The sequence below is a fragment of the Oryzias latipes genome, chromosome 2 (assembly GCF_002234675.1).
Source record: "Oryzias latipes chromosome 2, ASM223467v1".
NCBI lineage: Eukaryota > Metazoa > Chordata > Actinopteri > Beloniformes > Adrianichthyidae > Oryzias > Oryzias latipes.
In genome coordinates this window covers 5,885,366-5,912,290 of record NC_019860.2, presented here as the reverse complement: position 1 = coordinate 5,912,290, position 26,925 = coordinate 5,885,366, and the positions used below count along the sequence as shown (strand labels likewise).

Genomic DNA, 26,925 nt, shown 5'->3' with positions numbered 1-26,925 from the left:
ACGGAGAGGACGGGGCTTCCAATACTTGGTGGACTGGAAGGGGTGTGGGCCTGAAGAACGGTCCTGGGAACCGTCGTCCCGTATTCTGGACAAGGACATGCTCCGGGAGTTCCACCGGCGGCACCCTCACAAACCTGGTGGTGCGCCCAGGGGCGCCCCTTGAGGAGGAGGTACTGTTAGGTACCAGGAGGGGCCAGGGCGGCCGATATTGTTTTTGATTCACTTCCTGTTTTAGTTTGACACTTCCGGTTCTGGTCACTAGTTACACTCGTTGTCTTTACCTCATTGATTGTTTTCACCTGTTTCCACTTTAGTCACTGTATATATTCTTTGTCAACCCAGTCATGGTCACAGGATCGTTTCGTTGTTTGTACTCTCACGAGAATAGTCGATTAAATTCGAGTCATACGTATCCGCTGGCGTCCTGCGTTTGTGTCCACCACCCGACCCTGACAGTTTCCAGCTGTGTCCGGGTAGGTTTATCCCTTGCTCCCACCCCTTTCTCGCGATATTTTTGTGATGATTGACAGGTGATGTTGGAGCAAATACAAAAATATATGTCTCACACCAGGTGATCTGCGCAGCGTTTAGTCCACCTGGGTGATCTCAAACACGCTTATTGTGCATCTTGGCTGCACCTATTTGGTGTCACAAAGATAAATTTCCATCCGTTTTCTTTACTATTTTTACTGTCATGACAGCGATGGTGCTGTCAGTTTACCTGTTGTTGCATTTTCAAATGTGAAGAATAAAATGTGACACTGAATTAGAAACAGCACATTGTAATTTCTGCATCTATTATTAAAGTATTTATTTGTAATACACTGGAAATTAGTAGATTTGGTTAGCATGTTGATTTACGGTATGCGCCCCGAAATTTTCTGGTTGTGCCCCTAAAATTTTCAGTTAGGGGTCACAGTGCTCCTAGTGAAAAAAGTTAGTCTGGAGCCCTGTAATAATTTAAGTAATTCATCTCTGTCATGTGCTTTATATGGAAGCGATAGTGTAGCATAATTAAAAATAAAAGTCAAAACCAGACAGGCTTTTTCCTTTTTAAAATGAAGCTCCATTTTTTTTACTTAAAATTAAAAATGAAAAAGCAATACTTCTTTTTCCTTTTAGTCTTCAACACAGCCTATTCTGTCACTTTGTGATGGTGTGCCACTGTCAGCTGGTGGTGGGACCCACACAGTTTATTTATTTCATGTATAAGACTATTTCCTTTGACCTTACCAGTGGCCTAATGGAGATCAACGCCCAGTAGGAGGGGCTTATGGGTTAATAGGAAGTGTCACAGGAAATGAAAACAGACAGAGACAGAGGTGTCATGACCTGTTGTGCCCTGCGTGGAGCAGTTGAAGTGCTCGCAGTTCTTGAATAAAGGAAAGAACACACTCACCTTGGCGCCTCTGCTTTATTTCCCGGAGGGACCCACGCCAATAACTTACGAGACTGCAAGGTGGAGATCGGCGCATTATTGGATGCTAACAACGAGATGTTAACTTTAACCTTGTCCGATTTTTAAGGTGTGATTAATAAATAAAGCAAATTATCATGACACAACCATCGTAAAACTGGTATTACCTAAATATAATAATAAACATGAATGTCTGCAACTTTATCATCTCCATGTGTGAAGCATTAGAGACCCAATCGCTGCAGCTTATGGTCGGTCTGGTCCAAACTAATACATTTTATTGTTTGTTTGTTTTTTAAGCTACTAACTTTTCACTCCGAGCAGCTGCTTAAAGTCACGTGACGCGTTTAGACTGACAAATGTAGTGAAAAGAGTCCGGTAGTTTTCCCAAATAAAACTTCCGTCTGTATCATATGGAAGCGATTGTGAAGCATAAGTAAAAATATAAGTCAGAACCAGAAATGCTTTTTCATTTTCAAAATGAAGCTGCATTTTTGACTCAAAATTAAAATGAAAAAGCAATCCACCACAACGCTTTTTCATTTTCTACCTCAAGACTGCTTATTCTGTCACTTAATTAAAATGATAATGAAAATGGTATTTGACATTTCATTTTCAAAAAGTTATCTGCTAAATGTGTACCAAAATTTATTCACAAATGTCTAATTTGATCATTAAAATGGATTAACAGAAATCCTTTTTAACTTTCAAAATGAAGATGCATCAAATGACTCAAAATTAAAATGAAAAAGCAATATTTCAAAATGCTTTTTCATTTTATACTTAAAAACCGCTTATTGTGTGTCTTAATTAAAACGAAAATGAAAAGAAGGGATTGCATTTGCATTTTAACATCCACCCTGCGAACATGAAAAAGTATTTCTGTTAATCCATTTTAATGATCGAATTAGACTTTGTGCCCTCACCTACGCTCAGTGTTAAGGGGGCGTTTTTGTCACTTGGGGGCAGTATTCAGGGGAGTGTTTGTCACTTAGGGACAGGAACCTTTCTAATTGATCTGATTGGCTGAAATTTGCATGTCAAGCAGCGGGGCGGGACTTTCATTTTGGGGCTTTAATAGAAAAGGAACGGCGGCTGTAACGTGGATTAAAAGCATTAAAACGGTAACAAATGCAGTAAATTTCACATGAGAAAAACATACAGCACAAAAAAACGGGGGGGGGGGGGGGGGGCAAACAAGTTTGACACAAAGAGCTGACATTTCTAACTGTGATCAAAGAGCCAGACCACACACTGACCTGCCAGACAAACACACAATTAGCCATGTTATTTCCCATAACCCTCTCCTCTCCTTAAATAACCCTCTCCTCTCCTTACAACAGCACGGGGGCGTTTCAGTTTAGTGTTTTTTCTGTGTTTAACGTAAACACACATATCGGTGAAACGTGCACGCTGGTGTGTGTTAAAAAAGGTAGCGAGCGCAAAACTGAGTTGGTTGTGATTTCTTTTTTCAATCATCAATCAGCATTTCTAATCCATCAAAGTCCTCATCTTCTGCATCTGAAACAGCTGGGCTACATCTCTATCAGACACGCCGGCTTCCCTTTCCTCATCATCAGAGTCCGTCTCTTTGCTATGCGGCTCCTAAGAACAGTGGAAGCAGACACCTCAGGCCAAGTTTAAGTCCTGCAGTCCCAAAGTGTGGCTGCGTCCCGGTAAGGGGGGAGTGGACAGCTTTTCACCGTCATCTCTGGAAGTTGCAGCGCTGAGCCTTGAGTCGATCTTCCAACACAGGCCTTTCCTTTTCCACGTAAACTCAGCTGCTGCTGCGTCTTCTTGTCTTGTCGGAGTTGGTTTTCCAGCTTCCTCACTTCCGAACCATGGATTCATTATTTTAAATTCTCTGGCAGCTGTTCGATAAGTTAGAAAGATCTCCACAGATTCAGACTTCCTGCTTCAATAACTCCTCTGATAAACGTTCAAATATGTCAGCAAGTATCTCAATACTTTCGTATTAACACAGAGAGTGAACCACAAATGCATTTCTGAAGAAAAAAGATCGTTTTTTTTGCCTTTTAATCAGAATTGTTCGCTTCAAGCTGTGAATGCAGACAAGCAGCAACCGGCTGCCAAGGGAGCGTCAACAAAGTGCAACCTCTGTGAACTGTGAAACACCACTGTGTAAAAATCAATAATCTTACAAAAAAATCATAAAATTATTATAAAGCATATTCTTGTTACAATACATATGTTGTAGGAAAGTCCATCTTTATTTTATCTTGTTTCATATACTTTTTCAAATTTTAATGGATATGAATCATGACTAAAGTTTTAGTATCTTCAGAGCTATTGAGCATTTATGTTATGATTCATATCTCTATTAAATTTTAAAACTATAAGCAATAAAATGGAGGTTGACTTTCTAACAAAATTTAGTATAATAAATAATAATGTAGCATGACTATGCTGACGAGTCTTCATTACCATTTCATATAAATATAGACATTTATTCGTTTTTTAAAAGTTCACTGATTTTTACAGAATGGTGTTTCACAGGGGTTGCACTTTGTTGACGGTCCCTTGGCAGCCAGATCGCTGCATGTGTGCATTCACAGCTTGAAGCGAACAATTCTGATTAAAAGGGAAAAAAACGATCTTTTTTCTTCAGAAATGCATTTGTGGTTCACTCTCTGTGTTAATACAAAATGATTGAGATACTTGCTGACACATTTGAAAGGTTATCAGAGGAGTTATTGACGCAGGAAGTCCGAATCTGTGAAGATCTAATTTAACCGAACTGTGACAAGGACCACAGAATGGCGAGGACTCAGATGCAGAGTTCTTGGAAAACTTTTATTCCTGAGAACCTGAGATAGGCGTAGGGTTTGGTAAACATCTACACATGATAATCAGGCACAGGACAGAGGGAGACACAGACCATAAATACATATGAGGAGGGACAGCACAGGTGGGAACGATCAGGGATGATTAGGTCTACAGCTGTGGAGAAAACAGACATGAACAGGAAAGGGAGGAACTTTCAAAAGAAAACAGGAAGCGACACACAAGGACACAAATGTCAGACAGGAACTTGACGAAACATGACAAACTGCAGCTGCTCTATTCCCGTGTTCCTCCGCGTAGCTGATAGCTTGCAGTTTAAATTATGCCTCATAATCGTGTCTCTTTGCATTTCCAGGGTTTCCAAAACAAAGTTGTTCTGCATTATGCTAAAATTTGCTCCTTTGTACTATGGGGGGGGTGTCTTCTTTCACGTCCTCTCCTCTCTCCGTACCGTTCTCATGCTGTTCTCTCCTAGATCCTCCTTACCGAAGTCACACAATAACACATTAGGGCCGCTCTGTAAATTTTGGAGAAAATGTAAGACTTTCAACTTATGGTTGTGAAAGTACTGAATATAGAAAAATATGATAAAAGGCAGAGAGGCACATGCAGCTCAAGAGCCGCCTGTGACCCCCCCCCCGTACTGAAAAATGAAGGTCCCGCCCCTCTGCCTCGCCGATAAACCATGCAAATTTCAGCCAATCAGGGGCCTGTTTCAGAAAGGAGGTTCAACCAACTCTGAGGTTAAACTTGAACTCTGAGTTGGTCAATTGAGAGATTAACAACTCTGAGTTTTCTGTTTCAGAGAAGCTGATCGGAGTTAGGTCAATCAACTCAGAGTGGACTGATTCGGAGGTGAGCGTGCGCACCGCGACTATAAGGAGCCATTATCAATAGAGCGCAGATATTATGAGTCACCATGGCAAACGTGAAAAAAAGAGGTCTGCATATTTTTCGCCAGCTGAACTTGACGTGCTGCTGCAGAGTTACAGTGAATATGAGCACATATTCCAGAAGAAAAGCAACACCGCTGCATCTGCAAAACAGAGACAGTTAGTGTGGGAAAACATAGCTGCTCAAGTAAATGCCTAAGTTTCAGGGGTGTCACGATTCTCCAAATCCTCGATTCGATTGCATTTTCGATTCTAAGGTCACTTCGATTCGATTCTCGATTTTTACATTTATTCTTTTTAAAGCCCAGATTGTCATTTTTTAAAATAGACTTTAATGCAATAGAATATCTGACCTTTGTTTGCAATGTACCACACTACATGGTCAAATTTAAAACTTTTATTAACAACATAATGGAACAATAACTTATATCTTTAGTCAATTAAAAATTTAAAAATAAACTGCCATCCAGTTTCTCTTTTGTAAGTGCAGTCTTCTTCACAAAAGATGACATTCAAGTTCACAACAAAACAAACAGAAACGATAAAACAGACATGTCCATAGTCTCTGAACAATTAAGTGTCTTCAACTTTTTCTGAAAAGATAAACATGTACCACACTGATAACTACTTTTTATCCCCCGAGAATGATGACTGTATTTTTCCATATTTTTTCAAGGTCTGCTCAGACCTTCAATAACTGTCTCTTCTACATTATTGTACATGGAGGAAATCACCGTAGCTGTGAGATGTGTTCTACTGGGGATTTCGTAGCGAGGCTCTAGAATGCAAATTAAATTCCTAAACCGGAGTTTTCCAGCACCGGATAAGGTGCATGTCCGCCGCTATGAATACTCCAACCGCACGCGTAATCGCATTTGCACGAGTTGAGTTGCTGGGAAGTTTAATTCCAAACAAAGACGGAGGAGTAGTTTGTGTAGTTGTTTCCAGATAAATCTATGTTTTTGTGGTGCCAGCGGAGATGCTCTGCATGTTAGTCGTGCTGCCCGTGAGAGAATATGGTAAAGGCACATACATAGCGCAGCTTGCAAACTGTTGTATTTTTGTCAACAACGCGAATGTTGTCAACATAACTCACTGGAAATCCAAAATACTTCCACACCAGCGACTTCAGTGAAAGAGGAGGGGATTAAAGTTCTGTCGATGGGTATCCTGCATCTGCAGTTAACATGCTACCTTTTGAGTGGCTGTTAGATGAGGTTGACTCACAGCACTTTTTTTTAAACTTTATTAACAATTACACTCGCAGCACTTTTTCCGCTTGGCAAGTAACCAGACGCAACATGGGGGCATGGCAGCATCGACGATTCCATTTTTTCATTCCAAGTTCGAGACTGTGACTTAATTTCGATCGATTTCGATTTAAAGTCGAAATCGTGACACCCCTACTAAGTTTGCATTTAAATCATTGTTATAAAATATTGGCTGTAATAATTTCTTAAATAGCGTAAGGTGTGAAATAAAAAATGGTGATATTTAGGTGTACTTTTAAAGTGTTATTCCTGGTGTAATTGCATGAAATGCTGCATAGTGTACAGAACCAATCTGGGGGAAAAATGCATTTAACGTCGGTAATGTTTAGAGGACTTTTTTGTTTACCTTCCCCTCTTGCAAACGTTGGTCAGTTTAATATTAATACATGCAAATGTGTTTTTAAAAGTGAACTTTTGTCTACCCTTGTATTGATCAAGTGGCATAGGTTTATATGGGATTAAGAAAGTAAGCAGTGCTAGCAAATTGTGTTTCCAAAAAGTAATTGTTACATTAATCTAATTCAATGTCCCTTATTTCATTTTCATGTAGATGCAATCCTGCAGGAATTAAAAGAACATGGCAGCAGCTAAAAATTAAGTATAAAAACATAATTCAATCAGGTCAAATTTGAGCATGTCATGGATGTAAGCTTTGTTGACAATATTTGACATATGAAACATCTACATAGCAATACATATCTAATGTTTTCATTTTGTATATGTAATTGACTGCAACGAAAAACGGTAACGCTCAAACAAAAACGTATGGGGAAATGACAAAAAATCCAGTCTAGGTCTCAAAATCCTCGCACGACGTAAATGTAATTCTCTACGAATTAATGCAGCCTCCTCGTCTATTGGGTCCTCCAAAAAACGACAAGCCATTCTTGTCACTTAGACCGTCTTTGTGTGACGGAAATGTGGGCAATAAAGGTTAAAGCGAAAAATACCACTTCGTCTTTAAAAAGGGGAGGGGACCGGCAGAAACTTTGAGTTTGGAGAATAAAACCTGCTCCCGACCAGGTTAAGGCCCGTACACACCGGGACGAATATTCGCCAGGCGTTATTCGCCAGCGTTTTTCGCCACGTCTTTTGTGTTCACACCCAGGCGATTTTCGCTGACGATGAGCCGAGCGAACATGCAATTTCCTTCCCTGACATTAGATGGCACTTAATGTAAACAGAAATACTCCTGTACACAAGGTGGCGCTGCGCAACTTTACGATTCTTAAAGTCGCCTTTCACTCAGAAGAAGAGAGCAAGTATTTACGCGCTTGTCAGAATCATACAAAGAAAACATGAATATTTCAAGCATCAGTAGCTCCAACTGGTGCTTGGTTCGGGGATATTTAAGAATGTCCGTCATTATTTCTTCGCGGCAGTGTAGACGCTACTTGGCGACTAACTTCTTCGCTGGTATGTGTGCTCAGCAAGGCAGTTTTGTGTTTGAGCGCCCCCAAGTTGTGTTTTACTGTAACTTCAGAAGCTCCAGACACGTGTGCAAAAGCGCCATTCTCATTGGTCGAATAGATTTCGACGCGACGCGTCGAAAAAAAAAAACGAACCCGAGGCGTTTTTTTCTTTTGACGCATTGGCGCTTGGCGTTTTTTCGCCTCGGTGTGCACACTCACATTGGTGCCCTTTGTTTAGTCACGAGGCGTTAAACGTCGGCGAAAATCGCCGGCGAAATTCGTCCCGGTGTGAACAGGCCTTTAGGTTCACAGCGTAAGTAACCATGGACACTGAATCCGAGTATAAGTTACCTCTCTTTCAGAAACGGGTTTGACTTACTCTGTTTACTCTGGTTTAACAAACCTCCCATTCTTAGATGCTGTGCAGAAACACATTTACTGTTATTCAAGTGTGCAAAAACACAATGAAATGTCCAAGAATCTCTTCCTGAATTTTGTGATAACACCTGCCTTCTTCCTGACCTTTAAAGGGCGCCATCCGTGACCGGTTCACTCCAACATTGTCCAGTTCAGTAACTACAGAGCTGACTATGTCATCAGCTGTTGTTGTGTCCACTGTGACGGTCTGTTCAACCCCTCTAATAAATATGCACAGCTGTACATATCTGTGATGTTGGTGCTTTCATCAACAGTGACTGACAATGCAATAAATGACTGGATTCCTTCATTTGGCGCCCAAGTCTCCTCAGAGATGTTGGATCTGTAATTATAATCCTTGATAGATTCATGTTGGCAAAGGTCAATTTCTCTTTGGGAACAAGACTTTTGCAGGCTCCATCATTTTTTTCATAAGTTCACCATCAGAAAAAGGATTGGATGTTTGCTCCAACTTGTCTGCAATAAGGTAGCTGTCGCTGCTCCATCACTGACGTCACGCTGCAGTAAATGCAGACATTTATTTAATCAGTCCAGCTAAAAGTTGGTCAATCTTCTCTTTTCTTAACTGCAAACGGTGAAAATTTTCTTTATGGTGAGTCTCATAGTGGTGCTGAATTTTATATTCTTTGAGCACTCCGACCTGTTGATGACATACCAATCACACAGGTTTTGCATTCAGCTCCATGAACAAATAAAACTCTTTCCATTTTTCCTGGAAAGCTCAGGACTTCACTCCAACCCTTTTTTTTATCTTTCTGACAACATTTTGTTCATTATTGTGTCACTAATGATCATTCTTATAGCAATGTACCGGTGGTGAGGCTCACTAGGAACCAAACTACATCTTACCCAGACACAGAGCTGTTAGGTTTCCCTTTTGGCATATGCAGATATTTGCTGTTTAATATATTTTGCCTTTCCTTTGCTCCCCCTAGTGGTGGAATTGCACATTTCGGTTGTTTCTTTAAAAAAATCATAACTCGCCACAGGAATGGACTAGAAACTTGATTTCTTTTTTAAACATCCTTGTGATTTTTACTCTTCATGTGTGGGCCGGACATGAAGAGTAAAACCACTAAACCACATGACGGGCCTGATACCTTCAACTAAACCTGCTCCAGACCATGTTATGTTCAGAACATGAGTTGCCATGGCAACTTGACCTACCCTGAAACATACCTCCATTTCTGGAACCGAAAGCTGAGGTTATCAACTTCCTTAGCCTCAAACTTACCGTGGGAGCTGGCATAACCTGCTTTCTGGAATACCCCCCAGCCCCACAGTTTAGATCCAGATAGCAGCTCAGATGAGGAAAACAAAGACCTTCATGGATCTATTTGTCTGCAGGTGAACGTACCAACTATGTGCAGCTGAAGCTGCGGGTTCCAGCTGCTATCCAGCAGTCTGCGCTGACGACAGAGCTCCTCCTCGTTCTGGACGATGGTTCCTTCAGCAGCAGAAAGTTGTTCTCTGACAGAACCTTCCTGAGGTTCTGAAGACATGGTTCCTGCTCCGATCTTCAGCTCCAACTCCCACAAACACCGCCGTCCTCTTCACTGCAGCTCCGAGTCCGATCGATCATCTGCTAGTCTCACAATCACAGCAATCCACGTTGTCTTTCCGTTCAACACTTCTTCACTCATTTACGACACTTTGGAAAATGCTGAGAGTTCCCACACGAACCACGTATCGTCCTTTCTGTCCAAAAACCTCACAAACGTCCCAACAAAACACCACCGACCTCTCAAAACAAGCTAACGCCACTAGCCTGCTAACTAGCTAACGCTGCTAGCGCGTCGTGCTGTTTACTTCCGGGTCACGTGCAGAAATTTGATTGAAACAAAAACGCATAAAGTGCTTCGCTGAACTACAATATAGTTCAAAATGCTTCCAGGATTAAAAAAGTTCATTCAGCAAATGATAAGGAAAATAAAATCACAATAGAAAAAAAAACATTTTTGGGGAAACTTTATGAGAGACGTTGTGACGTCATCACACGGTTCCGTTCTCAATCTAATGTTCATTTTACAAAAACACGCATCAGAGGTTAAATTAAACTTGTTCACGTTTTTTTATTGTATTCCTGAACTATAGTTAACGATGAAGGAATGTCGTAAGTGAACAAAGAAACAAATTTAAAATTTAATAGCAAAAAACCTTAAATAACTGTTTTTAACCCTTTAACTACCCCACCAAGAAAAAAGCTATCAAAAAATTATTTGTTTGCATTTCTTATTGCTTTAGGTAAGTAATGACCACAATCTGTTTAGTTTTTTTTTATTGACCTTTTAGTTTCTTAAATAATGACCTCTACCAAACGGTTGAGATGTCCTTTAATGGTAAAAGTGCAAAATTTCATACAGATACAACAAATATTTGAAAAAATCATGTAAACCAATTTATTTAGACATTATTAACACTCAATATTAAGGGCATTTGTGTCCATTCTTTTTATCATGCCTCAAACATTGAACTTTTTTAAAACAAAGCAAATTTTGACCTATATTTCCTAGAAGTTGTTTGACACTACAACGATTTTGGATATTGACTCACTTTTGATGGTATTTCATAAAAAGATTCTTGGTTTGGAATGAAACACAGAAAACGTATTTCTGACATCTTGACCTATTTGGGCCGAGGTTTCATCGTCCCAGCTTGTCAGAATGAAGAGGCGCTGCACCATGTTGTCATAGTGCACACTGTTGTTTTGGTCGTGATGGTCTTCGTGTGTGGCCTTTCCACATCTGTGGCAGAGAGCTCAATGATGGTCAGCCAACTTTGATTGCTTGCTTGTTGATCTTATTTAAACTGTGTGCAACAGCCAGGCAGAACCTTTTGAGTAACACTGGTTTTTGCTTCAGTAGGTCCCTCTTGTAGACCAGCCATGAATAAGTGACACACAAATCGATGATGTATCCAAACAGGGGAGTGTACCGTCACCTAGATTTAGCTGTACAGGTCTTGTACAGGTGCACCAGCATATCAAAGAGATCTCTTTAGCTTTGTAGATTTGTACTATAAGCAATATGCTCAATCATTTCATCAGTGAGAAGCATTTTGAAGTATTGGAAGGGTGTGTGTACATCCTCAGGAGGCTCAAATCTTGATTCTGGAACCTTGAATTCCTCAATGTCCTCATGCTTCCATATTCTTCTTATGGTTTTGCTTGGGTTAGAGGGGGATATTGAGTCAGGAGAATAGCCTGTCTCCTCCAACAAAATTGGAGGAGACAGGCTATTCTTGGTGGGGTAGAATGGCGTGTGTTGGCTTTTTCAGTTCTTCTTATGAGGTGGCAGTGTAGATGATCTGCTTGTTGAAAGAGATTCTTCTTCATCCATGGATTCAAAAGAACTGTCACCAATGCCCTTTGCATGAGTGGATTGATAATCAGGATCCTCCGTTGGGTCATCATCACTGTCATACAGATCTGCATCTGATTCATGTGGACTTTGTCATGGTCTTGCACTGTAGAATGTTTTACTGTCTACTAGTTGTAAAACAAAAGAAAATGATAAAAAACTTTTGTAAATGTTGTTAATATTATTATTGCAGCTTTTTTTGTTTAGTTTTAAATGAATTGGTTGTAGTAATCTTGATTTTTTATTTATTTACACACCAGCTGATATAAACTCATAAATAAACAAAACTATACAGTATTATGTATTTTAAATTATTATTTATGATGTGTTAATGAATATTTCTTTAGTAATGGATGATTTAGAAGGTTGTTTTAACTGATTTTATGACAAACAGTCCCTTTATTTAACATTGGCTTGATTTTGTTACTTATACCATAAAGTGACAAATCAACCGTTTGGTAGAGCATGTTTTAAAAAAATTATTACAAACAGAAATTTGTTTATTTTTGTTTATCTAAGAACATATTTCTGTTGATTAACGCCTTTACTAATAATTCCAAGTAAGAAAAATATTCCTACCTTTCAAATTTTCATAAAAAGGAAGAAAATGTGTATGATCATTTTATTCTGATGTCTTTTGGAATAGTTTAAATTATTGGCTTTTCCCCAAGATTCCACTTTTAGCAGACTTTTCTATTAAGGATATCATTTTTGGGTTTATTTTAGAAAACAAGAACACAGAACTTCTTCTGAATGTTGTAATTATTTTGGGTAAATTCTATATACATAAATGCCGTTTCCTTAAAATCAAACCATTTTTTTCTACATTTCATAAAGAACTCTGCTCTTTTTTTTCATCTGTAAACTTCATGGAAAACAAACTTGCTATGGAACTTCAAAGTATCATATGTAAATTACAGCTTCTTGATAGCCCCCTAAGTTAAGATTAATTACAATGTCTATGTAACCCCCCCCCCCCTTTTTTTTTTTTTTTTTAAATTTATTTTTTATTTTAATGTCTTGTATTTATTTTATTTTATTTTTCTGTATTATTGGTAAAAAAAAATTATATTGTCTTTATTCTGGAAAAAAAAAAAATATCAACAGTATTCGAATTTCAGAGAAGCAAAAAGCAATCAGAACATTGTCTGTATGTGATAGATTCAGTATTTTTTCATAGAGTTTAACCCCCTGGCTTATTTCTATTTCTACTCGTGTTCCTCTGTATGTTACAGATGTTTATTTGATATATGCTGTTGTGTTTTTTTTTTGATTGCATACCTAAAAGTACTTTCTTGTAAAATGGCATAATGTGCAATAAAGTTGTTAAAAAAAAAAAAAAAAAAAAAAAAAAAAAAAAAAAATTTTCAAGTTGTGACTTGCTTGTCAGTCAAAGACGTTGGGCAAGCAACCACTGACTGACACAGTGCCATCTGTTGGTTTTCTTTAGCTTTGCATGCTTCTACCAATTGGTTGAGATGGCTAAATCAGTTTGAGTTAAGTTAGAAACTTCTCTAATAAAAATATGGTGACTCAAAGTTTGCTCAACCGTTTGGTTGAGCAGGCAGTTAAAGGGTTAAAGAGGATAATTACGACTATAAATAAACATTGTAGTCAAAAACAAAGACAAATAATATTTAAGAAATGCTGAAAAAACAATATAGACGTTTCCTAGATTTCAGTTAAATTAGATGAACTCATTTATGAGGTATATAACTGAGATATAACATAATGAAAGAAATGTGAAAAAAATGCTGAGAACAAATGAAATATTTTTAGAATGCAAACATTTTTCAAAGACATTCTGTTTCTTGTTTCTGTGTCGTCTTCAAAGACTTGTTTAATAAAAAAAATGGAATTATTTTTTATTATTTCACACAAAATAAACACTAAAGGATTTATTTCCCTTCTTAAAGTCAGGACTTGGATCAGCTGCTGTTCTCTGGGAGCGTGCACGTGCTGCTGCATGTGCTTCTGTCATGGCGTTCTGGATGAGCTGCTGAGGTCTGTTTGCATCAAGACTCTCAGCTGCTTTAGTCAAACTGCTGAGCGATGGAACAATGGAGCCGTTTCTGAAGGAAGAGGATCAAACATGATGCTCTGCATCCGTTTGCTTCAGGAAGTGGAGGTTTTTTAGAGTCTCCAGACTGTTTCTGAACGGCCAAAGAAAAGCAGCTGATGTGGTTCTGTCTCCTACCAGCAGGGAGCGCTCTCAGCCGGACAGAACAGATCCTCAATGCTGCTCTGAGAAGGACTCTTCTGTTCCAGAAGCAGAGACTGTTCACATCCAGGAGAATCTGGACTCCAATGAATCCCAGAGAATCTCCTCTCTGCTGTTTGGACACTTTGACCAGCAGAGGGCAGCAGAACTTTCAGCAACTCTGGATCTGATCCCACAAAAACAATCCATGGATGATCAGATTTCAGAAGATTTGAAGGATCAAAGACAAAGATGTTCTGAAGAGAAGATGTGAGAAGAAAGTCCAGAATGAATCCACTCTGACTGCTCCTCATGTCTCTGAAGCTTGTGTGTTCATGTCTTCACCTCAGAGTTTCTTCTGGATTCCATGTGGATCAATAATATTGATCATGTTCTGTTGTCATTTTCCATCAGAACTTCAGGCTTTTCTTTGCTGATGATCTCTGAGCTGAACTTCTTGGAGGAATTCCTGAATCTGGGATTTGGAGCAAACAGTCAGAACAAAGGAGGTTTCCATTTCTTCTAAGCTCTGCCAGAAGAAAAGAGCTGAAGCTTGAAGCTGAAGCAGCATTTGCTCAGAGAATCTGTCCTCCAGACCAACAAGTCCCACCACAGCCTTGAAGACGTTTCCAGAAGCAGCAGCAGACTGTGTTCCCATGACGATGCTGAAGTCAGCTGCTGCTCTGCAGGAGAAAGTCTGCAGCTCCTCAGTCAGGAAGCTCTTTCAAGCTCGTGCACATCTGTCAGTGCAGCAGCAGAAAGCCTGTTTCCCTGCAGGAAGTTGGGACTTTTCAAAGTAAGAGCCTCATGTTGGCAGAGATGGGTTGGATTCTTTGATGCTCCAGTGTCTTTTGGATTCAGGATGAGTTCATGCAGATCTAGAAATCCCACCATGATGATCATCCTTGAGGAATTTCAAAATAAAAGACTTACAAACACCACATTCACTGCTGGATGATAAATACATTTACTCTTTATTTTCTGTCAATAAATAATATTCAATGAATCCTTGATTGTAAATGATGGATCTAAAGTTGAAAAGAAGTCAAAGTGCTGACTCAGCACAGATCAAAGAAGACACAGATGATTTCCTGGAATGAAGAAAACATCAAACATCATGATGTGATCTGGAACTGAGCTGTTCTTCAGAAGATCCTCCCAAACATGGAAACTGTTGCTGCAACACGTGAAGGTTTGGTTCTGTTGATAGGTAGATCTGGTGGATCAGAACCAGACTTCTGTCAGCTGGAACTGGGGCTTCTTCCAGACCATGACATGTTGTTCAATAAAGTTCATTCCAAAGCGTGACTGATTCATGAAGTGGTTCCTTGAGCCGTGAGTTTTGCCAGCAGCAGGAATCCCTGAGAGTTAGGAGACAGTTTGTGGAGAGAGTTTGTAGATTTAGGAGAAACCAACGTTTGAAATGAAACCAAAGTGTCCTAAACCAAAATCACTGAGCACATCTCAATGTTCCACAGTCATTTTCCACAGTGGACCGTCACCACACACTTTACAAGACAGTTTTTCACAACTTTATCGCAACAAATCCTGATATTGTTTCATTCAAGGAAACATTGACTAATATTTGGATTGATGCTGTTTTCCATCTGTGTTTTCAAACCTGCATCAAGAATTAGCTCATGTTTATTGATTCACTTTCTGTGGAAGTTTGGCTTCTCTGATGAACCACCAGAGGGCGACAGAGAACTGTTGATATTATTAACAGAACAGTCAAATAAATCAACATTTAGCACAAAGTGAACAAACTTAGGTCACGTGCTAACGTTCTGATTCTGTTGGAAAAGCCTTTTGTTTTGATTTCTTCAGGATTTTGGCTCAAAAAGACCAATGACAAATGAAACTGCAATAAAGTTGCTTTATATTGAGGAAATGAAATGTTATTTTTATTGAATTATGAAATGGAGACTCAGCTTCAGGTGATAAAAAAGGTTGGTGCTATTTCCAGTTTTAGAAAGAACATGCCTTCTGGACAGTTTGCTGTGAACGTTACTCATTTATGTCAGTTTTTAATGAACTGAAATACCTCCACACAGGAGAAAACATTTAATTTTTGACAACATATTTTTACCAGCCACAGAAATATTTAGAGGTTTTACTTTTTGAACTTTTTCTGATTTATTTATTGAAAATAACATCAAAGTAATTTCTTGGTCTGAACACGTCTTTATTGTCATCTAACTGTAAACTCCAATTCAAACATGCTGACAAAACAAGGACAGATTTCCTAGACATTTCCTAATTCTGCTTCCATGTGATCACATGAAAACAGTCCAATGTTTTGGATTCTTCTTCTTCTATATCATTGACATTAAAGCTGCAGCTCTGTCACCAGGAAACAACATGTGACAGGTCCCAGTTTTTGGTGGAACACCGTCTCTGTTTGATTCATGTCTGATGAATTCATCTTGAAGTATTTATCCTCCACGTCTATAAGTCCGCTCCGTGAAAATGCTGTCCGACTTTAAAGCGGTCTGTGTTTCCATGGTGACAGAGGGAACAGCTGGTTAGCATCTTTCTAACTTGACTGAACTGAGGGTTGGGGCTTCCAGCACAGAACCAACCTTAGAGCAAATGAACATTCAAATCCTCCACAAGCTAAACCCCATCAGCGTTGGATTAATGCTGACAGACAGACTTCATTGATGGCATCTTCCGTTCTGGACCTGACGTTTAGCACACCATAGCTGGATTCCAGAGCGCTTTATCAAAGCGCCTTAAGCCCGTTTGGACTCTGGCGCTCCACGCGCTGATGAATAGTGGCGTTTGGAGGAAGTGCGGCTGCGCAGTCCTTACTGAACACCGTCACTGCCTGGACCTCTTTCTGGGTCCTAGTGCCCTAAAGGTTACAGCTCCTGGTTCCACAAGAAAAAAGTCCATTCTAGAGGCCACTCTGACGTCATCATCATCAAAGACAGCGTTACCTAGCAACCAGAGCAAGACCATAGCAGCTATAGAGGGAAACACAACAAACCATCAACGGCGGTTAAAGCAGTCAGACGTTTGTTCTGCAGCTCAGCAAAAATCTCTGCTTTAGGTTTTGGGGAGAAAAACAAAGGAAAACACACGGAGAAGGATTCTGCAAAGGAAATCCCAAGTTCTATTGGTAAGTCAGCGTCCTGGAAACATGCTTTGTTGGTTCTGAAGTGGCATGAATGCAGACTTAGATTGGTTTGTTTCCTTGGATTCTTCAGATGGATTCAAGCTGTAAATGTTGTCAGCATAAAGCAAGTTTGGACTAAACTAAAGCAGAAAGTGTCTTTGAAGATGGTCAGGAGAAATGAGGGCTTTTTTCAGGAATTCTTGGAAGAGGAGGACTTCTCCAAACAACCAGAATCTAGGAGGAGGTTTTTTCAGCATTGAGATCAGGATTTAGCATGAGCTTCAATCCCATTTTTGTTCAATCCAAATGTTTACCGTCATATTCAGGAGTTCAACTCTGAAAGCCACCATGACATCATAGACATTAAAGACCCTGTTACCTAGCAACCAAACACAACAAACTGTAGACTATTCAAACTGGACATTTTGGGGCAACAATTATTTTCTAACTCAAGTTTTTATGAAAAATCCAAATGATGGAAACAGATTGTGTAAAGGAAATGAGGATCTATTGGTGAGTCACAGTCCTGGAAACATGAGTTGTGCTCTGATGAAGACGCCTGATCCAAATGTGGATTTTTGAAATGTTCTTCATGAGATTCAAACTGATTGAAGCTTTGAATTAAAGGTGTCAACACATTTCTGCATTGGATTCATTCTGTTTCAGTGTCTAAGGTTGGTTTTGTGGCAGAAACCAAGTTTTTGTTGAACAGTAGCGTTTGAAAAAGCAGAAAGTGGCTTTGAAGATGGTCAGGAGAACTTCTTTGAAGAGGAGGACTTCTCCAAACAACCACAACCTTAGAGGAAGTTTTCTGAGCATTCATAGAATGCTTTTCCAATGACTCATCATTTTCCACAAGAAGCTAATGAGTTTATCCAAATGCATGCTGGATATTCTAAGTTCTAGCTTGGAAAGCACTTTGTGGGATTTCCCTGGAAAACCTGTTTTATCAATCATTTTGGTCTCTTTTTCTTCCTCTAATTTCCAACTTGGTGAGTGTGCAGGTCGCCATGGCAACCACTGTCCAGCTCAAAGGGAGGACCACGGCCATCCAGTCTCCAGGTTTTTGGATTGATTTGGATTTGATAAACATTTGTTTCCCACATTTTAATAGTAGAATTCAACACGGGACATATAGTGGATTGTAAGAATAGGAACAAAAACAGCAACAACAAAATAATCCTCCTCCCCTTAAAACATGCATTTGACTCTGAACAAGTCTTAAACAAATCCAAGCAAAGACCAGCGCTGGGACTCCTGCTAGTTTCTTTTAGAAGAGCCTGCCTCTTCAAAACATAGAATGTTCAACAACTAGAGCTAAAAATGTCTGTTGGTAGATTTCTGGATGTTGGCCGTATCCCAGCGAGCAAGGCCAAGTCAGCCCCATATGGTTTCAAAGTGGACAGAAAATGTTTTTAGGAGTTTCTAGAATGTTCAACAACCAGAGCTAAATGAAACTAGTGCATGAAATGACAAAGAACTTCCTGTTTGAAAGGAATCTCATGATGGCTTCCACCTGTCTCTTTGCCTGTCTCTCTTTGGACATCTGGAGAGTCGCCTTCACCTGCTGAGGAGACTGAGGTCCTTTGGCGTGTGCAGACAGCTGCTGAGGACCTTTTACGACACTGTGGTGGCCTCAGTGGTCCTTTATGGAATTGTGTGCTGGGCTGGGGGCAGTGCAGGCAGAGACTTGAAGAGGCTTAACAAACTGGTTAGGAGGGCCGGCTCTGTCCTGGGCTGCACACTTGAGTCCATCGAGGAGGTGGCGGACAGGAGGATGTTAGCCAAGCTGACATCCATCATGGATAACCCCTCCCACCCCCTGCACCAAACTGTAGAGGCGCTGACCAGCTCCTTCAGCACAAGACTGTTGCACCCTCAGTGTAAGAAGGAGCGCTACCGCAGGTCATTCCTCCCCACAGCCATCAGACTGTACAACACCGTGTCAAAGTGACACTCCACGGTCCCAGGGGTGTTTTTCTGTTTAGTCATTGATTCATTTACTTTTGTTGTAGTTGTTGTTTTTCAATTTTAAATTGTTTTTGTTCCTGAACAGTTGTTTGTTTTTGTTCTTGGTGTGAACTTAATTAGTTATTTCTGTATTTTGAAAAAATTTGTAATGTTTTTTTACAGTTTACATGTTTTGCAGACCACATGGTTTTTACACTTTTGCAGCTGTATTTATTTAATATTTATTTCTTTATTTAATAAGAATCTCATTTTTGATAATAATTTTTCATAATAATTTTAGTAATATTTTTAATTATCTAATATAAATGTAATTTATGATGTCCTTTATTGATTTTATATTATATAGATTATTTCTGAATGTCGTGTTGCTGCCACAGATAAATGAAATTTCCCCATTGTGGGATTAATAAAGTCATCTATCTATATATCTATCTATCTGCTATGGTTTTGCTATGGTTGCTAGGCAACGCTGTCTTTGATGATGATGACGTCAGAGTGGCCTCTAGAATGGACATTTTTCTTGTGTAACCAGGAGCTGTAACCTTTAGGGCACTAGGACCCAGAAAGAGGTCCAGGCAGGGAAGGTCAATGAGTTCTATCACTAGAGGAGACATCCCGTGATTTTTCATGGGAGGAGAGCACCGCCATTTTGGTGAGGTCAAGTCACTGCTGCAGTGCATGCATGTGAACACATTTTTTGCAATATGCCAGTTCATTGTGCGGGTTTCAACAACCAAAATCGGAGAAATAAGTCCACGAAGGAGGAAGGCATAACATTTTACAGGTAAATACTATAATTCTTTCCTTTTAATGATTTTCATGTTATCATCAAAGTGATTGTGTCAGATGAAATCTTTCCTGTTTGAAGGAGTTTCCTTCATGTCATTATAGGATGACAGATCTCCCATCAGGCCTTGCAGCTCCTGACTTTGTGATGAGTTCCTGCAGAAACTCTTGGAAATCTCATGTTGATTCTCTCCCAGTTGACATCCATGGAGATTTTCACTGCTGTTGTTCAACTGTAGAGTTTGTCACAGACGCTCAAACTCATGAAGAGTTCAGCTGGAAGTTGAGAACGAGGCTTTGAAACCAGCAGCAGTTTGAGTCCATTCTGATGTTCCATTCAGGTTTCTGCTACAACAAGCCTTTATTTTGAAAGAGCCAGTGGGGCAGAAACAATAGAAGGAGGAGATTACCAACCCCCCCTGGAATGTTGCCCCCTGTGCAGTGGACTAGTGGGGGCAGGGACGGCTGAACCAATCACAGAAAGCTGTTGCAGCTTTCCCTCCAAAAGTCAACCAATCAGATGTTGTTGTTTGGATTCTTTGTCTTGAAGTTTCACATGTGGAAGCTTCCAGAGTCTTTTCTGTTTGCTCTGCAGGCTGAGCAGAACTGACTCCTGCAGGATCACAGGAACTTTCAGGAAAATCTACAGACAGGAGAAAAGTTTCTGTTTGGACCTTTTTTTCTGTGATTGTGAGACTAGCAGATGATCGATCGGAGCTGCAGTGAAGAGGACGGCGGTGTTTGTGGGAGTTGGAGCTGAAGATCGGAGCAGGAACCATGTCTTCCCTTCAGTCTCTGAGAGAGTTGATCAGCGAGCGACTAGCTGCTGCTGCTGAAGGAATCTGCAGACTCTGTGAAGGAACCATCGTCCAGTACGAGCAGGAGCTCTGTCGTCAGCGCAGACTGCTGGATGTCATCTGGAAACCACAGCTGCAGCTACACCACATAGGTATGTGACCTTCATCAAAGACACAGAGAAACCCTTTGAGCTTCATGCTCTTCTATTGGGGACCTGCTTGTCTTAACTGTCACTGTGTTCAGACCACCAACCCCCTCCTGGTTTATTGAGGATGTTTGTCCGTTTTTATCATCACTTCAGATCAGGTATTACAGGATTTCAATCATTTCAGTTGTTGGTTCCGATCATGGGGGCCATTCCTACACGCCCCTCCAGGTGTCACTGTCATTGCCCACGTGGGCATTGAAGTTCCCCAGGAGGACAATAGATAACCCCGTCTGGGCACTTTCCAGTACCCCTTCGACAAACACCTAGAAGAAGGCGAGGTACTCCAATCTTCTGTTCGGCCCGTAAGCCGAAAGCACAGTCAGAGACCTGTCCCCCGCCCGAAGGCGGAGGGACATGACCCTCCTGTCCACCACCAGGGTGTCTTTAACGGCTGTGGTGTCTGGAGAGAGTTCCCAAGCGGCGAGAGAGACTACTGCTGCTGGAGAGCCTACAGCGGCTATATACTCCTTGAGTTGTGTGTGAGCTGAGCTGAAATAGACAACTGTTATTACAGAAAAACCCACAAATTCCTTAGAGCACGATTTTACATGTCCCAAAGGCGGTTGATTATATTTATGTATGTGCATCCAAAAATGAAAATCAATGGAAATTCACGTTGGCCTCCGCAGGCGGAGGGACATGGCCCTCTCATCCACCGGGGTAAACTCCAACACTTGGCAGCTGAGATGAGGGCTCACGAGTGAGCCCACACAAGCCTGCCGCCTCTCACCATGAGCAACTCCCAAGTGGTAAAGATGGTTGTCGGAAATTTGTTTGGTTTGTGTTTCTACAAAATTCTCCAGCCTTATGAGGAATAGTTTTTCATGTTTTTTTGAGAATTGGCAGAGTAAAGACACTGGTCTATAATTTGTTAGTTGGTGTTCGTCCCTGATTTGTGTAGGGATTACTTTGACTATTTTCATTTTTTGTGGAAATGATCCTGTTTGAAAAGATAAATTGCAAATGTAGGTTAGCGGGTCGACAATGAAATCAATGACCTTTTTATCACCATCATATTAATTCCATCACTGTCTGTAGATGTTTTTTTAATTTGACGCTTTTTAGGACTTCTTTGGCTTCTTCAGGTCTCAAAAAGAAGGATTTAGGATTTCTATTTATGCAGTGTTTGTTAAATTGTTGCAAGTTTTCTTCAATAGTTTGTTGATTAGCATATAAGCTTCTGCTGTTGAAATATATGATTGAGAGTCCGTGATTAGGATTTGTGTTTTTATTGTATTCTTGCTCTGTGTAATAACTACAGTGGTTCTTCACAAAGTCAAAGAAATGGATATCTGGGTCAATGTCTACGTCCATGGATGTGTATTTCTTTTATTTTGTTAGAGAGGACTATACTGTTGTTGTTTTGAAGTCTTATTGCAAAAACTGACAGACCATGTAAACCTAATGAGTTCAATGCAATGTGGTTCAGAAAGTCTGTGCACCAAAGTTTCGTGCTGGTGCAACTATGATAAAAGGTTAGGTGCACCATTGCAAAAATTTAGTCTAGTGTCCTGGCCTAAAGGACACAACCACCACTGAGCGTCTGACTCCCCCCATAAAAGATGGGGTAGGGAACAGAAGACCACCACCTTATTACTGTAAACGATGTGTGTGTAGTGTGTCAGTGTGTGTTTATTAAAAGGTATAGTGGGTAACTTTTTTGAAGACTTATGAGTTTCTTTGATGAGGTGTTTGACCTACTGAAGACTGAAAGACTGACATCACCTCTAACTGTCTTAAAGTGTGGGTGACATGGCCTATTTTAATAAGCCAAAATATAGTAAATAGTCTCTATTTCATGTTGCGATTGTTTTTAATATTTTTCGAAAAAGAATAAATAGCGAAAAACGCAATATAAACAACGAGGACGGCCGCCGGCTTCACGCATTCCGCCGAATTCGCGCCGCCCTGTTTGTGACGTAACGAAAGGAAGACAAGGAAGACAACATGGCTAGCACCGATAGCGAAGCACAGAGTGATGCTACCGTCTCTATTAGCGATTTATCATCAGATGAACAGAAAAATGAAGAGGAAAGTTCCGGAGATTATCATGATGATGAGTCACTTTTGCAACCGTATAGATTTGAACCCTTTTGCGAAAGTGAGGAGGATATAGCAGAAAGTAGTAGGTCTAGTGATGCCGATGACGATAGCCAGCATGAAGATTCTGCTAGACTCCAGAACACGGCATGGTTAGTTGCCTTTCGTGATTTTGGAACCTACGTAGACTAGGCCTTGTGTATGCATCTGTAAAAGTACACGCAGAATTGAAAAGTCAATCTAATAGGGCCTAATGGTGAAATTTTTTCAGTGATTCCTAACAGTATATATGTAGGACAGCTGGATTCAGTTTGTAAGTTACAAATGAATGAGATGAACTAAAACTAACTTTTTGTCATAGGTGCCAGTGTCAATGTTGTGCTGTCATGCCTCTAGTGATGGAGTGTATTTGCTGCCGTGAAATAGATGAAGTCCAAGGAGAAATGCTGCGCAGAGGGGTAAATGCATCCTGCATCACTGAAGTGGATAGTTTCCAGACCTGCTGCCTGAATCCTGATGTTTTGAGGGTAGCATACTATGCTTATGTTGATCATCATGGTAGAATGGAAGAAGCTACATCACATGAGTGAGTATACTCTACATGTCGAAGGTTGACACAGAATAGATCTAATTACCAGGTTATACATTGGTAGCATAGCAATTGAGTTAAAGTTAATTTAGTAGCTGGTAAAAACAGGCTCTCGGTCAGGCCTAGGATATGATATATTTATTTACTTCCATCAACAATAAAAACACTTGTATGTAAACACGTCAATATATTTCAAACACTGACAGACATGTAATCAAGTCTTTATTCTATTTTCAGAAGATATCGATATATCGCATACAGGCAGTTTGTGAGGCTGTGCTGGGGACATCTTGGGAGAGCGGTTCGTGTTACCCTGCCATCCTGTGCTGTGAATAAAATACGGTCAACTTTTTCCGCACCAACTGGACAGTATGTTGGATTTTTGTATCCTGCATTAGACTGATTCAAGTGGACTTGTATCTGGATTTGAACTGTGAGACAGCAGTTTCTTTGGTTGGTCTTTGGTATTCACCACTCAATGGAGGAGGCACATCTCTGACATCCACATCTTCTCTGGGGTGTACGAGTCTGTCCAGGACATCCTTGATGATCTCATTGACATAGTCTGAAATGTATTGTGGAACACATATAAATGTATATGTATATTTTTACCTATACCAAACAAATGTACGTGTATTCTTAGAATTTACATGCCTGTTCATTGGAGTGAGCCAATAAATATAGAAATAAAGCAATATATTATAAATAAAGAATCGTGTTTTTTCATATAAATAATATGAACATAGGTTTATTGAAAAATGGAAAAAATACAACTTACCAAATGTAGGTTCTTCTAAAACTTTCCTCACCGTGTGTCCCCCTTTCTTCCACTTTGGCAGGGACACTGCATACTGGAGTTCACCTGATCTGGTACTTTGTTGAGTCCGCCCACTATTTTCATTGAAATGCATCGCAGCTAACAGTCCTCTATTAAAAAAAATATGTATTGACATAAACATTCACCTGAAAATACTAACATCTTGAAAATATGTTACGCTAGAGACAACTATTTTTTCTTTGATAAGCTGATAAAGCAATGTTTCAAGTACCAGCATATAACATGTATTTACCTGCAAAGCTGGCCCTCATAAGAAAAGGCATACATTTTCGGAGCGTAGTGGTTCAAGAGGCTGTGGAACGCCTCCAGAGAGGATGTCTGCTCCCGGTTTGATGCCTGTTTTAGATCTCTGATGAGGTATGTTGTTGTTGCCAGTTTTTCTAATTTCACCATCAAGGTAGAACCTGTAAGCAAGCAAATTGGATGCACATCATCCAAACTTACTTATACTTCTACAGATGACTCCAATAAAAAAAAAGATACGGCTGTGTAAAATATACAAAACATACTTACATGGTTTCAACCACTTCTTTCTAGCTGCTCTTCCTCTCAGCCTTTTATGCTCACATTTAGGGAATAACTCATTGTTGTGCGTATGAATATTTACAATATGATTCAGCACAGACGTCCACTTGGCTTCAACTAGGTTTGGCTCTGCTGAATCTGTTGACATGACTGACCAATAAAGGTGATTGATTATGCTGTCAATCCACTCTTTCAAGTCTGAGCAGTCTTTTTCTTTGGAAAGTGCCACAAGTTTTTTTCTGAGACCTGGAAATAATAATAAATATATTGGATATTTTACAACTGGAACAACTTCTGATAAAGAAAAAAGACTTGAGGAAATTAATAATACCCTTCGCAACATGCCAAACGTCCAAAAGGTGTTGAACATCTGGCAAATTCTCTCTGATCCATTTCCTTAACTGGACATGCCTGTCTGTTATTATCACATCTATATCTAGACCCTGTTGTGTTCCCAAGAAATTAACTGATCTTATGAAGCCCTCCTTTTCCATATGCGAGGCACCACCAACTTCATTGCTCTGTAAAAAAAATAGAAGCGATGTCAGTTTATCATATTTTTAACATTAAATAATAAATAGGTAGTAGTAACTCCTCATTATCAAGAAAGATAAATACCTGTACCAGTTGCATGTCTATGATAACATTTGCTGGTAATTCTAACATGGTGTACGTCCCATATTTTGCGGAATGACCAGGGCTGTCTGAGCGACCATCTCCAGCCAACAAGATGCCTCTTTGTTCTGCTTGAAGACATGCAATGAGCCAGGCTTGCTGCTCAGCCCACAAGTGTGTGATACTGGGAAGCAGATAGTCTTTTTGATGCCTAAAGAATGTTCTTTTGGATATGCATGCCACTTTCATGTTTTGGAACATGTGTAGTACTTTAGTGGCTAATGCACCAGTAGACAATATTGCTACAGATAGCAAAATATTGCCTAAAGGTATGTCTCCAACAAAAGGCTGACTCTTCCATTTTGTAACTTTTTTACAACTCTTGCATGTCCAGAGGACACACAGCATTGTACCCTGGGTTGTGGTTGACATGTCCATGTCCATTTCTTGACAAAAAGCACAACACCTCAAATTGAGCAGCATGCTCAGAGCAGACCAGGCAACTAAGAAAAAACGCTCAGTGGGTGGGGGTGTGGACCTTTCAGAGTCAGAGGAGGATGGGGTCTGTGAAGAACTTGGAAGATAGTCACTTTCATCAGCTGATACGGGATCCGGCTGACTGGATGGAAGGTCTGGTGATGAAGGAATGATTGGTTCAACTTATATAGATAGCTGCTTGTGGTCACACAATGGGCAAAAATCTTCATCAGTTTGAGTGCTGATTTCCACAACTTCAGGCATTGTCTGTGACCCTGTAGAAAAAGAATTATGAAATTGCATTATGTTACTTATCATTTTGTGAATTAAGAAAACAAAGCACACATCTTTAAATAACTTATATTTCAGCCTAACCTTTTGTTTTTTTCGTTGGACCTTTCGGCCTCATATCAACCTGCAGTCTAACAGTGCGACTAGTTCCTGGTTGCCTAACTGTCTGTGTGGTAGCTTCCTGTAACATGAAATTTATGAGTTCATGATAATTATTTTCACATTATTAATTTAACATTAATACAATTCAGTAATTACTTTAACAACAAATACATATATATGTGATCATCTTACATGTACAGGGACTGGTTGCGGTTCATCTATCTCCATTTCCTCTTGAATATGTTCAGGCACTTCAACTGGTTGGGCTAGAAGCTCCTGTACTTCCTGGAATATTGTCATAGATATTATTAGTATTATTAGTTGTCTTGCTGCTAAACAGCTTATAATTAATTGTGTGAAATGTGTACAGGCAACATTTAATTTAAATGAAGGATTATTCAGTATAAAGATCTGTTACTCTGTATAATACTCTGTATAATATAGCATAGGGAAATTTTTATATCAATATATATACCGTATATATATTAAACGTTAAACTCACTCTCTTTTGTAATAAATACATTATGTAATAAACGTTCAACTCACTCTCTTTTGTAATAAATACATTATGTAATAAACGTTCAACTCACTCTCTTTTGTAATAAATACATTATGTAATAAACGTTAAACTCACTCTCTTTTGTGCCAGCTTTTCGGTCACAGATCTTCTCTTTTTGTACTGGCTGCTGCCAGTGCTGGTACTGGGCGTTTCTGTTTCGGACGTTCCCACTAGCGATCTCTTGAAAATGGTGGGGATTGCGTTCGGTTT

The 26,925-nt window shown here is 39.8% G+C and overlaps 5 protein-coding genes across 9 annotated transcripts in view; 1 reads left to right on the top strand and 4 right to left on the bottom strand.

Annotated features, from left to right (window-relative positions):
- The window catches only part of LOC101172629 (zinc finger protein 436-like), a 1,005,429-nt gene that overhangs the window by 51,322 nt on the left and 927,182 nt on the right, over positions 1–26,925 (top strand). The window lies entirely within an intron of this gene.
- The window catches only part of LOC110016657 (zinc finger protein 502-like), a 970,715-nt gene that overhangs the window by 107,130 nt on the left and 836,660 nt on the right, over positions 1–26,925 (bottom strand). The window contains exon 1 of one of the 4 annotated variants that reach the window (XM_023962315.1): positions 9,594–9,762. The exons of the other annotated variants lie outside the window; for them this stretch is intronic. Coding sequence (XP_023818083.1) covers positions 9,594–9,738 — 145 coding nt within the window. The 5' untranslated portion in view covers positions 9,739–9,762. Of the gene's footprint in view, positions 1–9,593; positions 9,763–26,925 lie in introns of those variants that run through there. 4 annotated transcript variants of the gene reach the window in all.
- The window catches only part of LOC105355262 (NACHT, LRR and PYD domains-containing protein 12), a 517,064-nt gene that overhangs the window by 206,000 nt on the left and 284,139 nt on the right, over positions 1–26,925 (bottom strand). The window lies entirely within an intron of this gene.
- The window catches only part of LOC101175616 (gastrula zinc finger protein XlCGF28.1-like), a 48,666-nt gene that overhangs the window by 18,337 nt on the left and 3,404 nt on the right, over positions 1–26,925 (bottom strand). The window contains exons 1-2 of one of the 2 annotated variants that reach the window (XM_023962665.1): positions 9,594–9,683; positions 1,400–1,452 (exon numbers count right to left, since the gene is read on the bottom strand). The exons of the other annotated variant lie outside the window; for it this stretch is intronic. The gene's annotated coding sequence lies outside the window, so the exon portion shown is untranslated. Of the gene's footprint in view, positions 1–1,399; positions 1,453–9,593; positions 9,684–26,925 lie in introns of those variants that run through there. 2 annotated transcript variants of the gene reach the window in all.
- LOC111948705 lies at positions 23,514–25,510 on the bottom strand. Its single transcript, XM_023962884.1, has 6 exons — positions 25,296–25,510; positions 25,003–25,192; positions 24,660–24,917; positions 24,379–24,550; positions 24,087–24,235; positions 23,514–23,873 (listed from the first exon to the last, which is right to left on the bottom strand). The coding sequence occupies exons 1-6, from the start codon at positions 25,335–25,337 to the stop codon at positions 23,713–23,715; spliced, it is 972 nt and encodes a 323-aa protein (XP_023818652.1). The 5' UTR covers positions 25,338–25,510; the 3' UTR covers positions 23,514–23,712.

Coding starts and splice junctions, on each gene's coding strand:
- LOC111948705 (XM_023962884.1), bottom strand. CDS start 25,337: ATGTTAGAATTACCAGCAAATGTTATCATAGACATGCAACTG. Junction 25,193..25,295: donor TTATCATAGACATGCAACTG/GTACAGGTATTT, acceptor TTTTTTTTACAG/AGCAATGAAGTTGGTGGTGC. Junction 24,918..25,002: donor CGTTTGGCATGTTGCGAAGG/GTATTATTAATT, acceptor TATTATTTCCAG/GTCTCAGAAAAAAACTTGTG.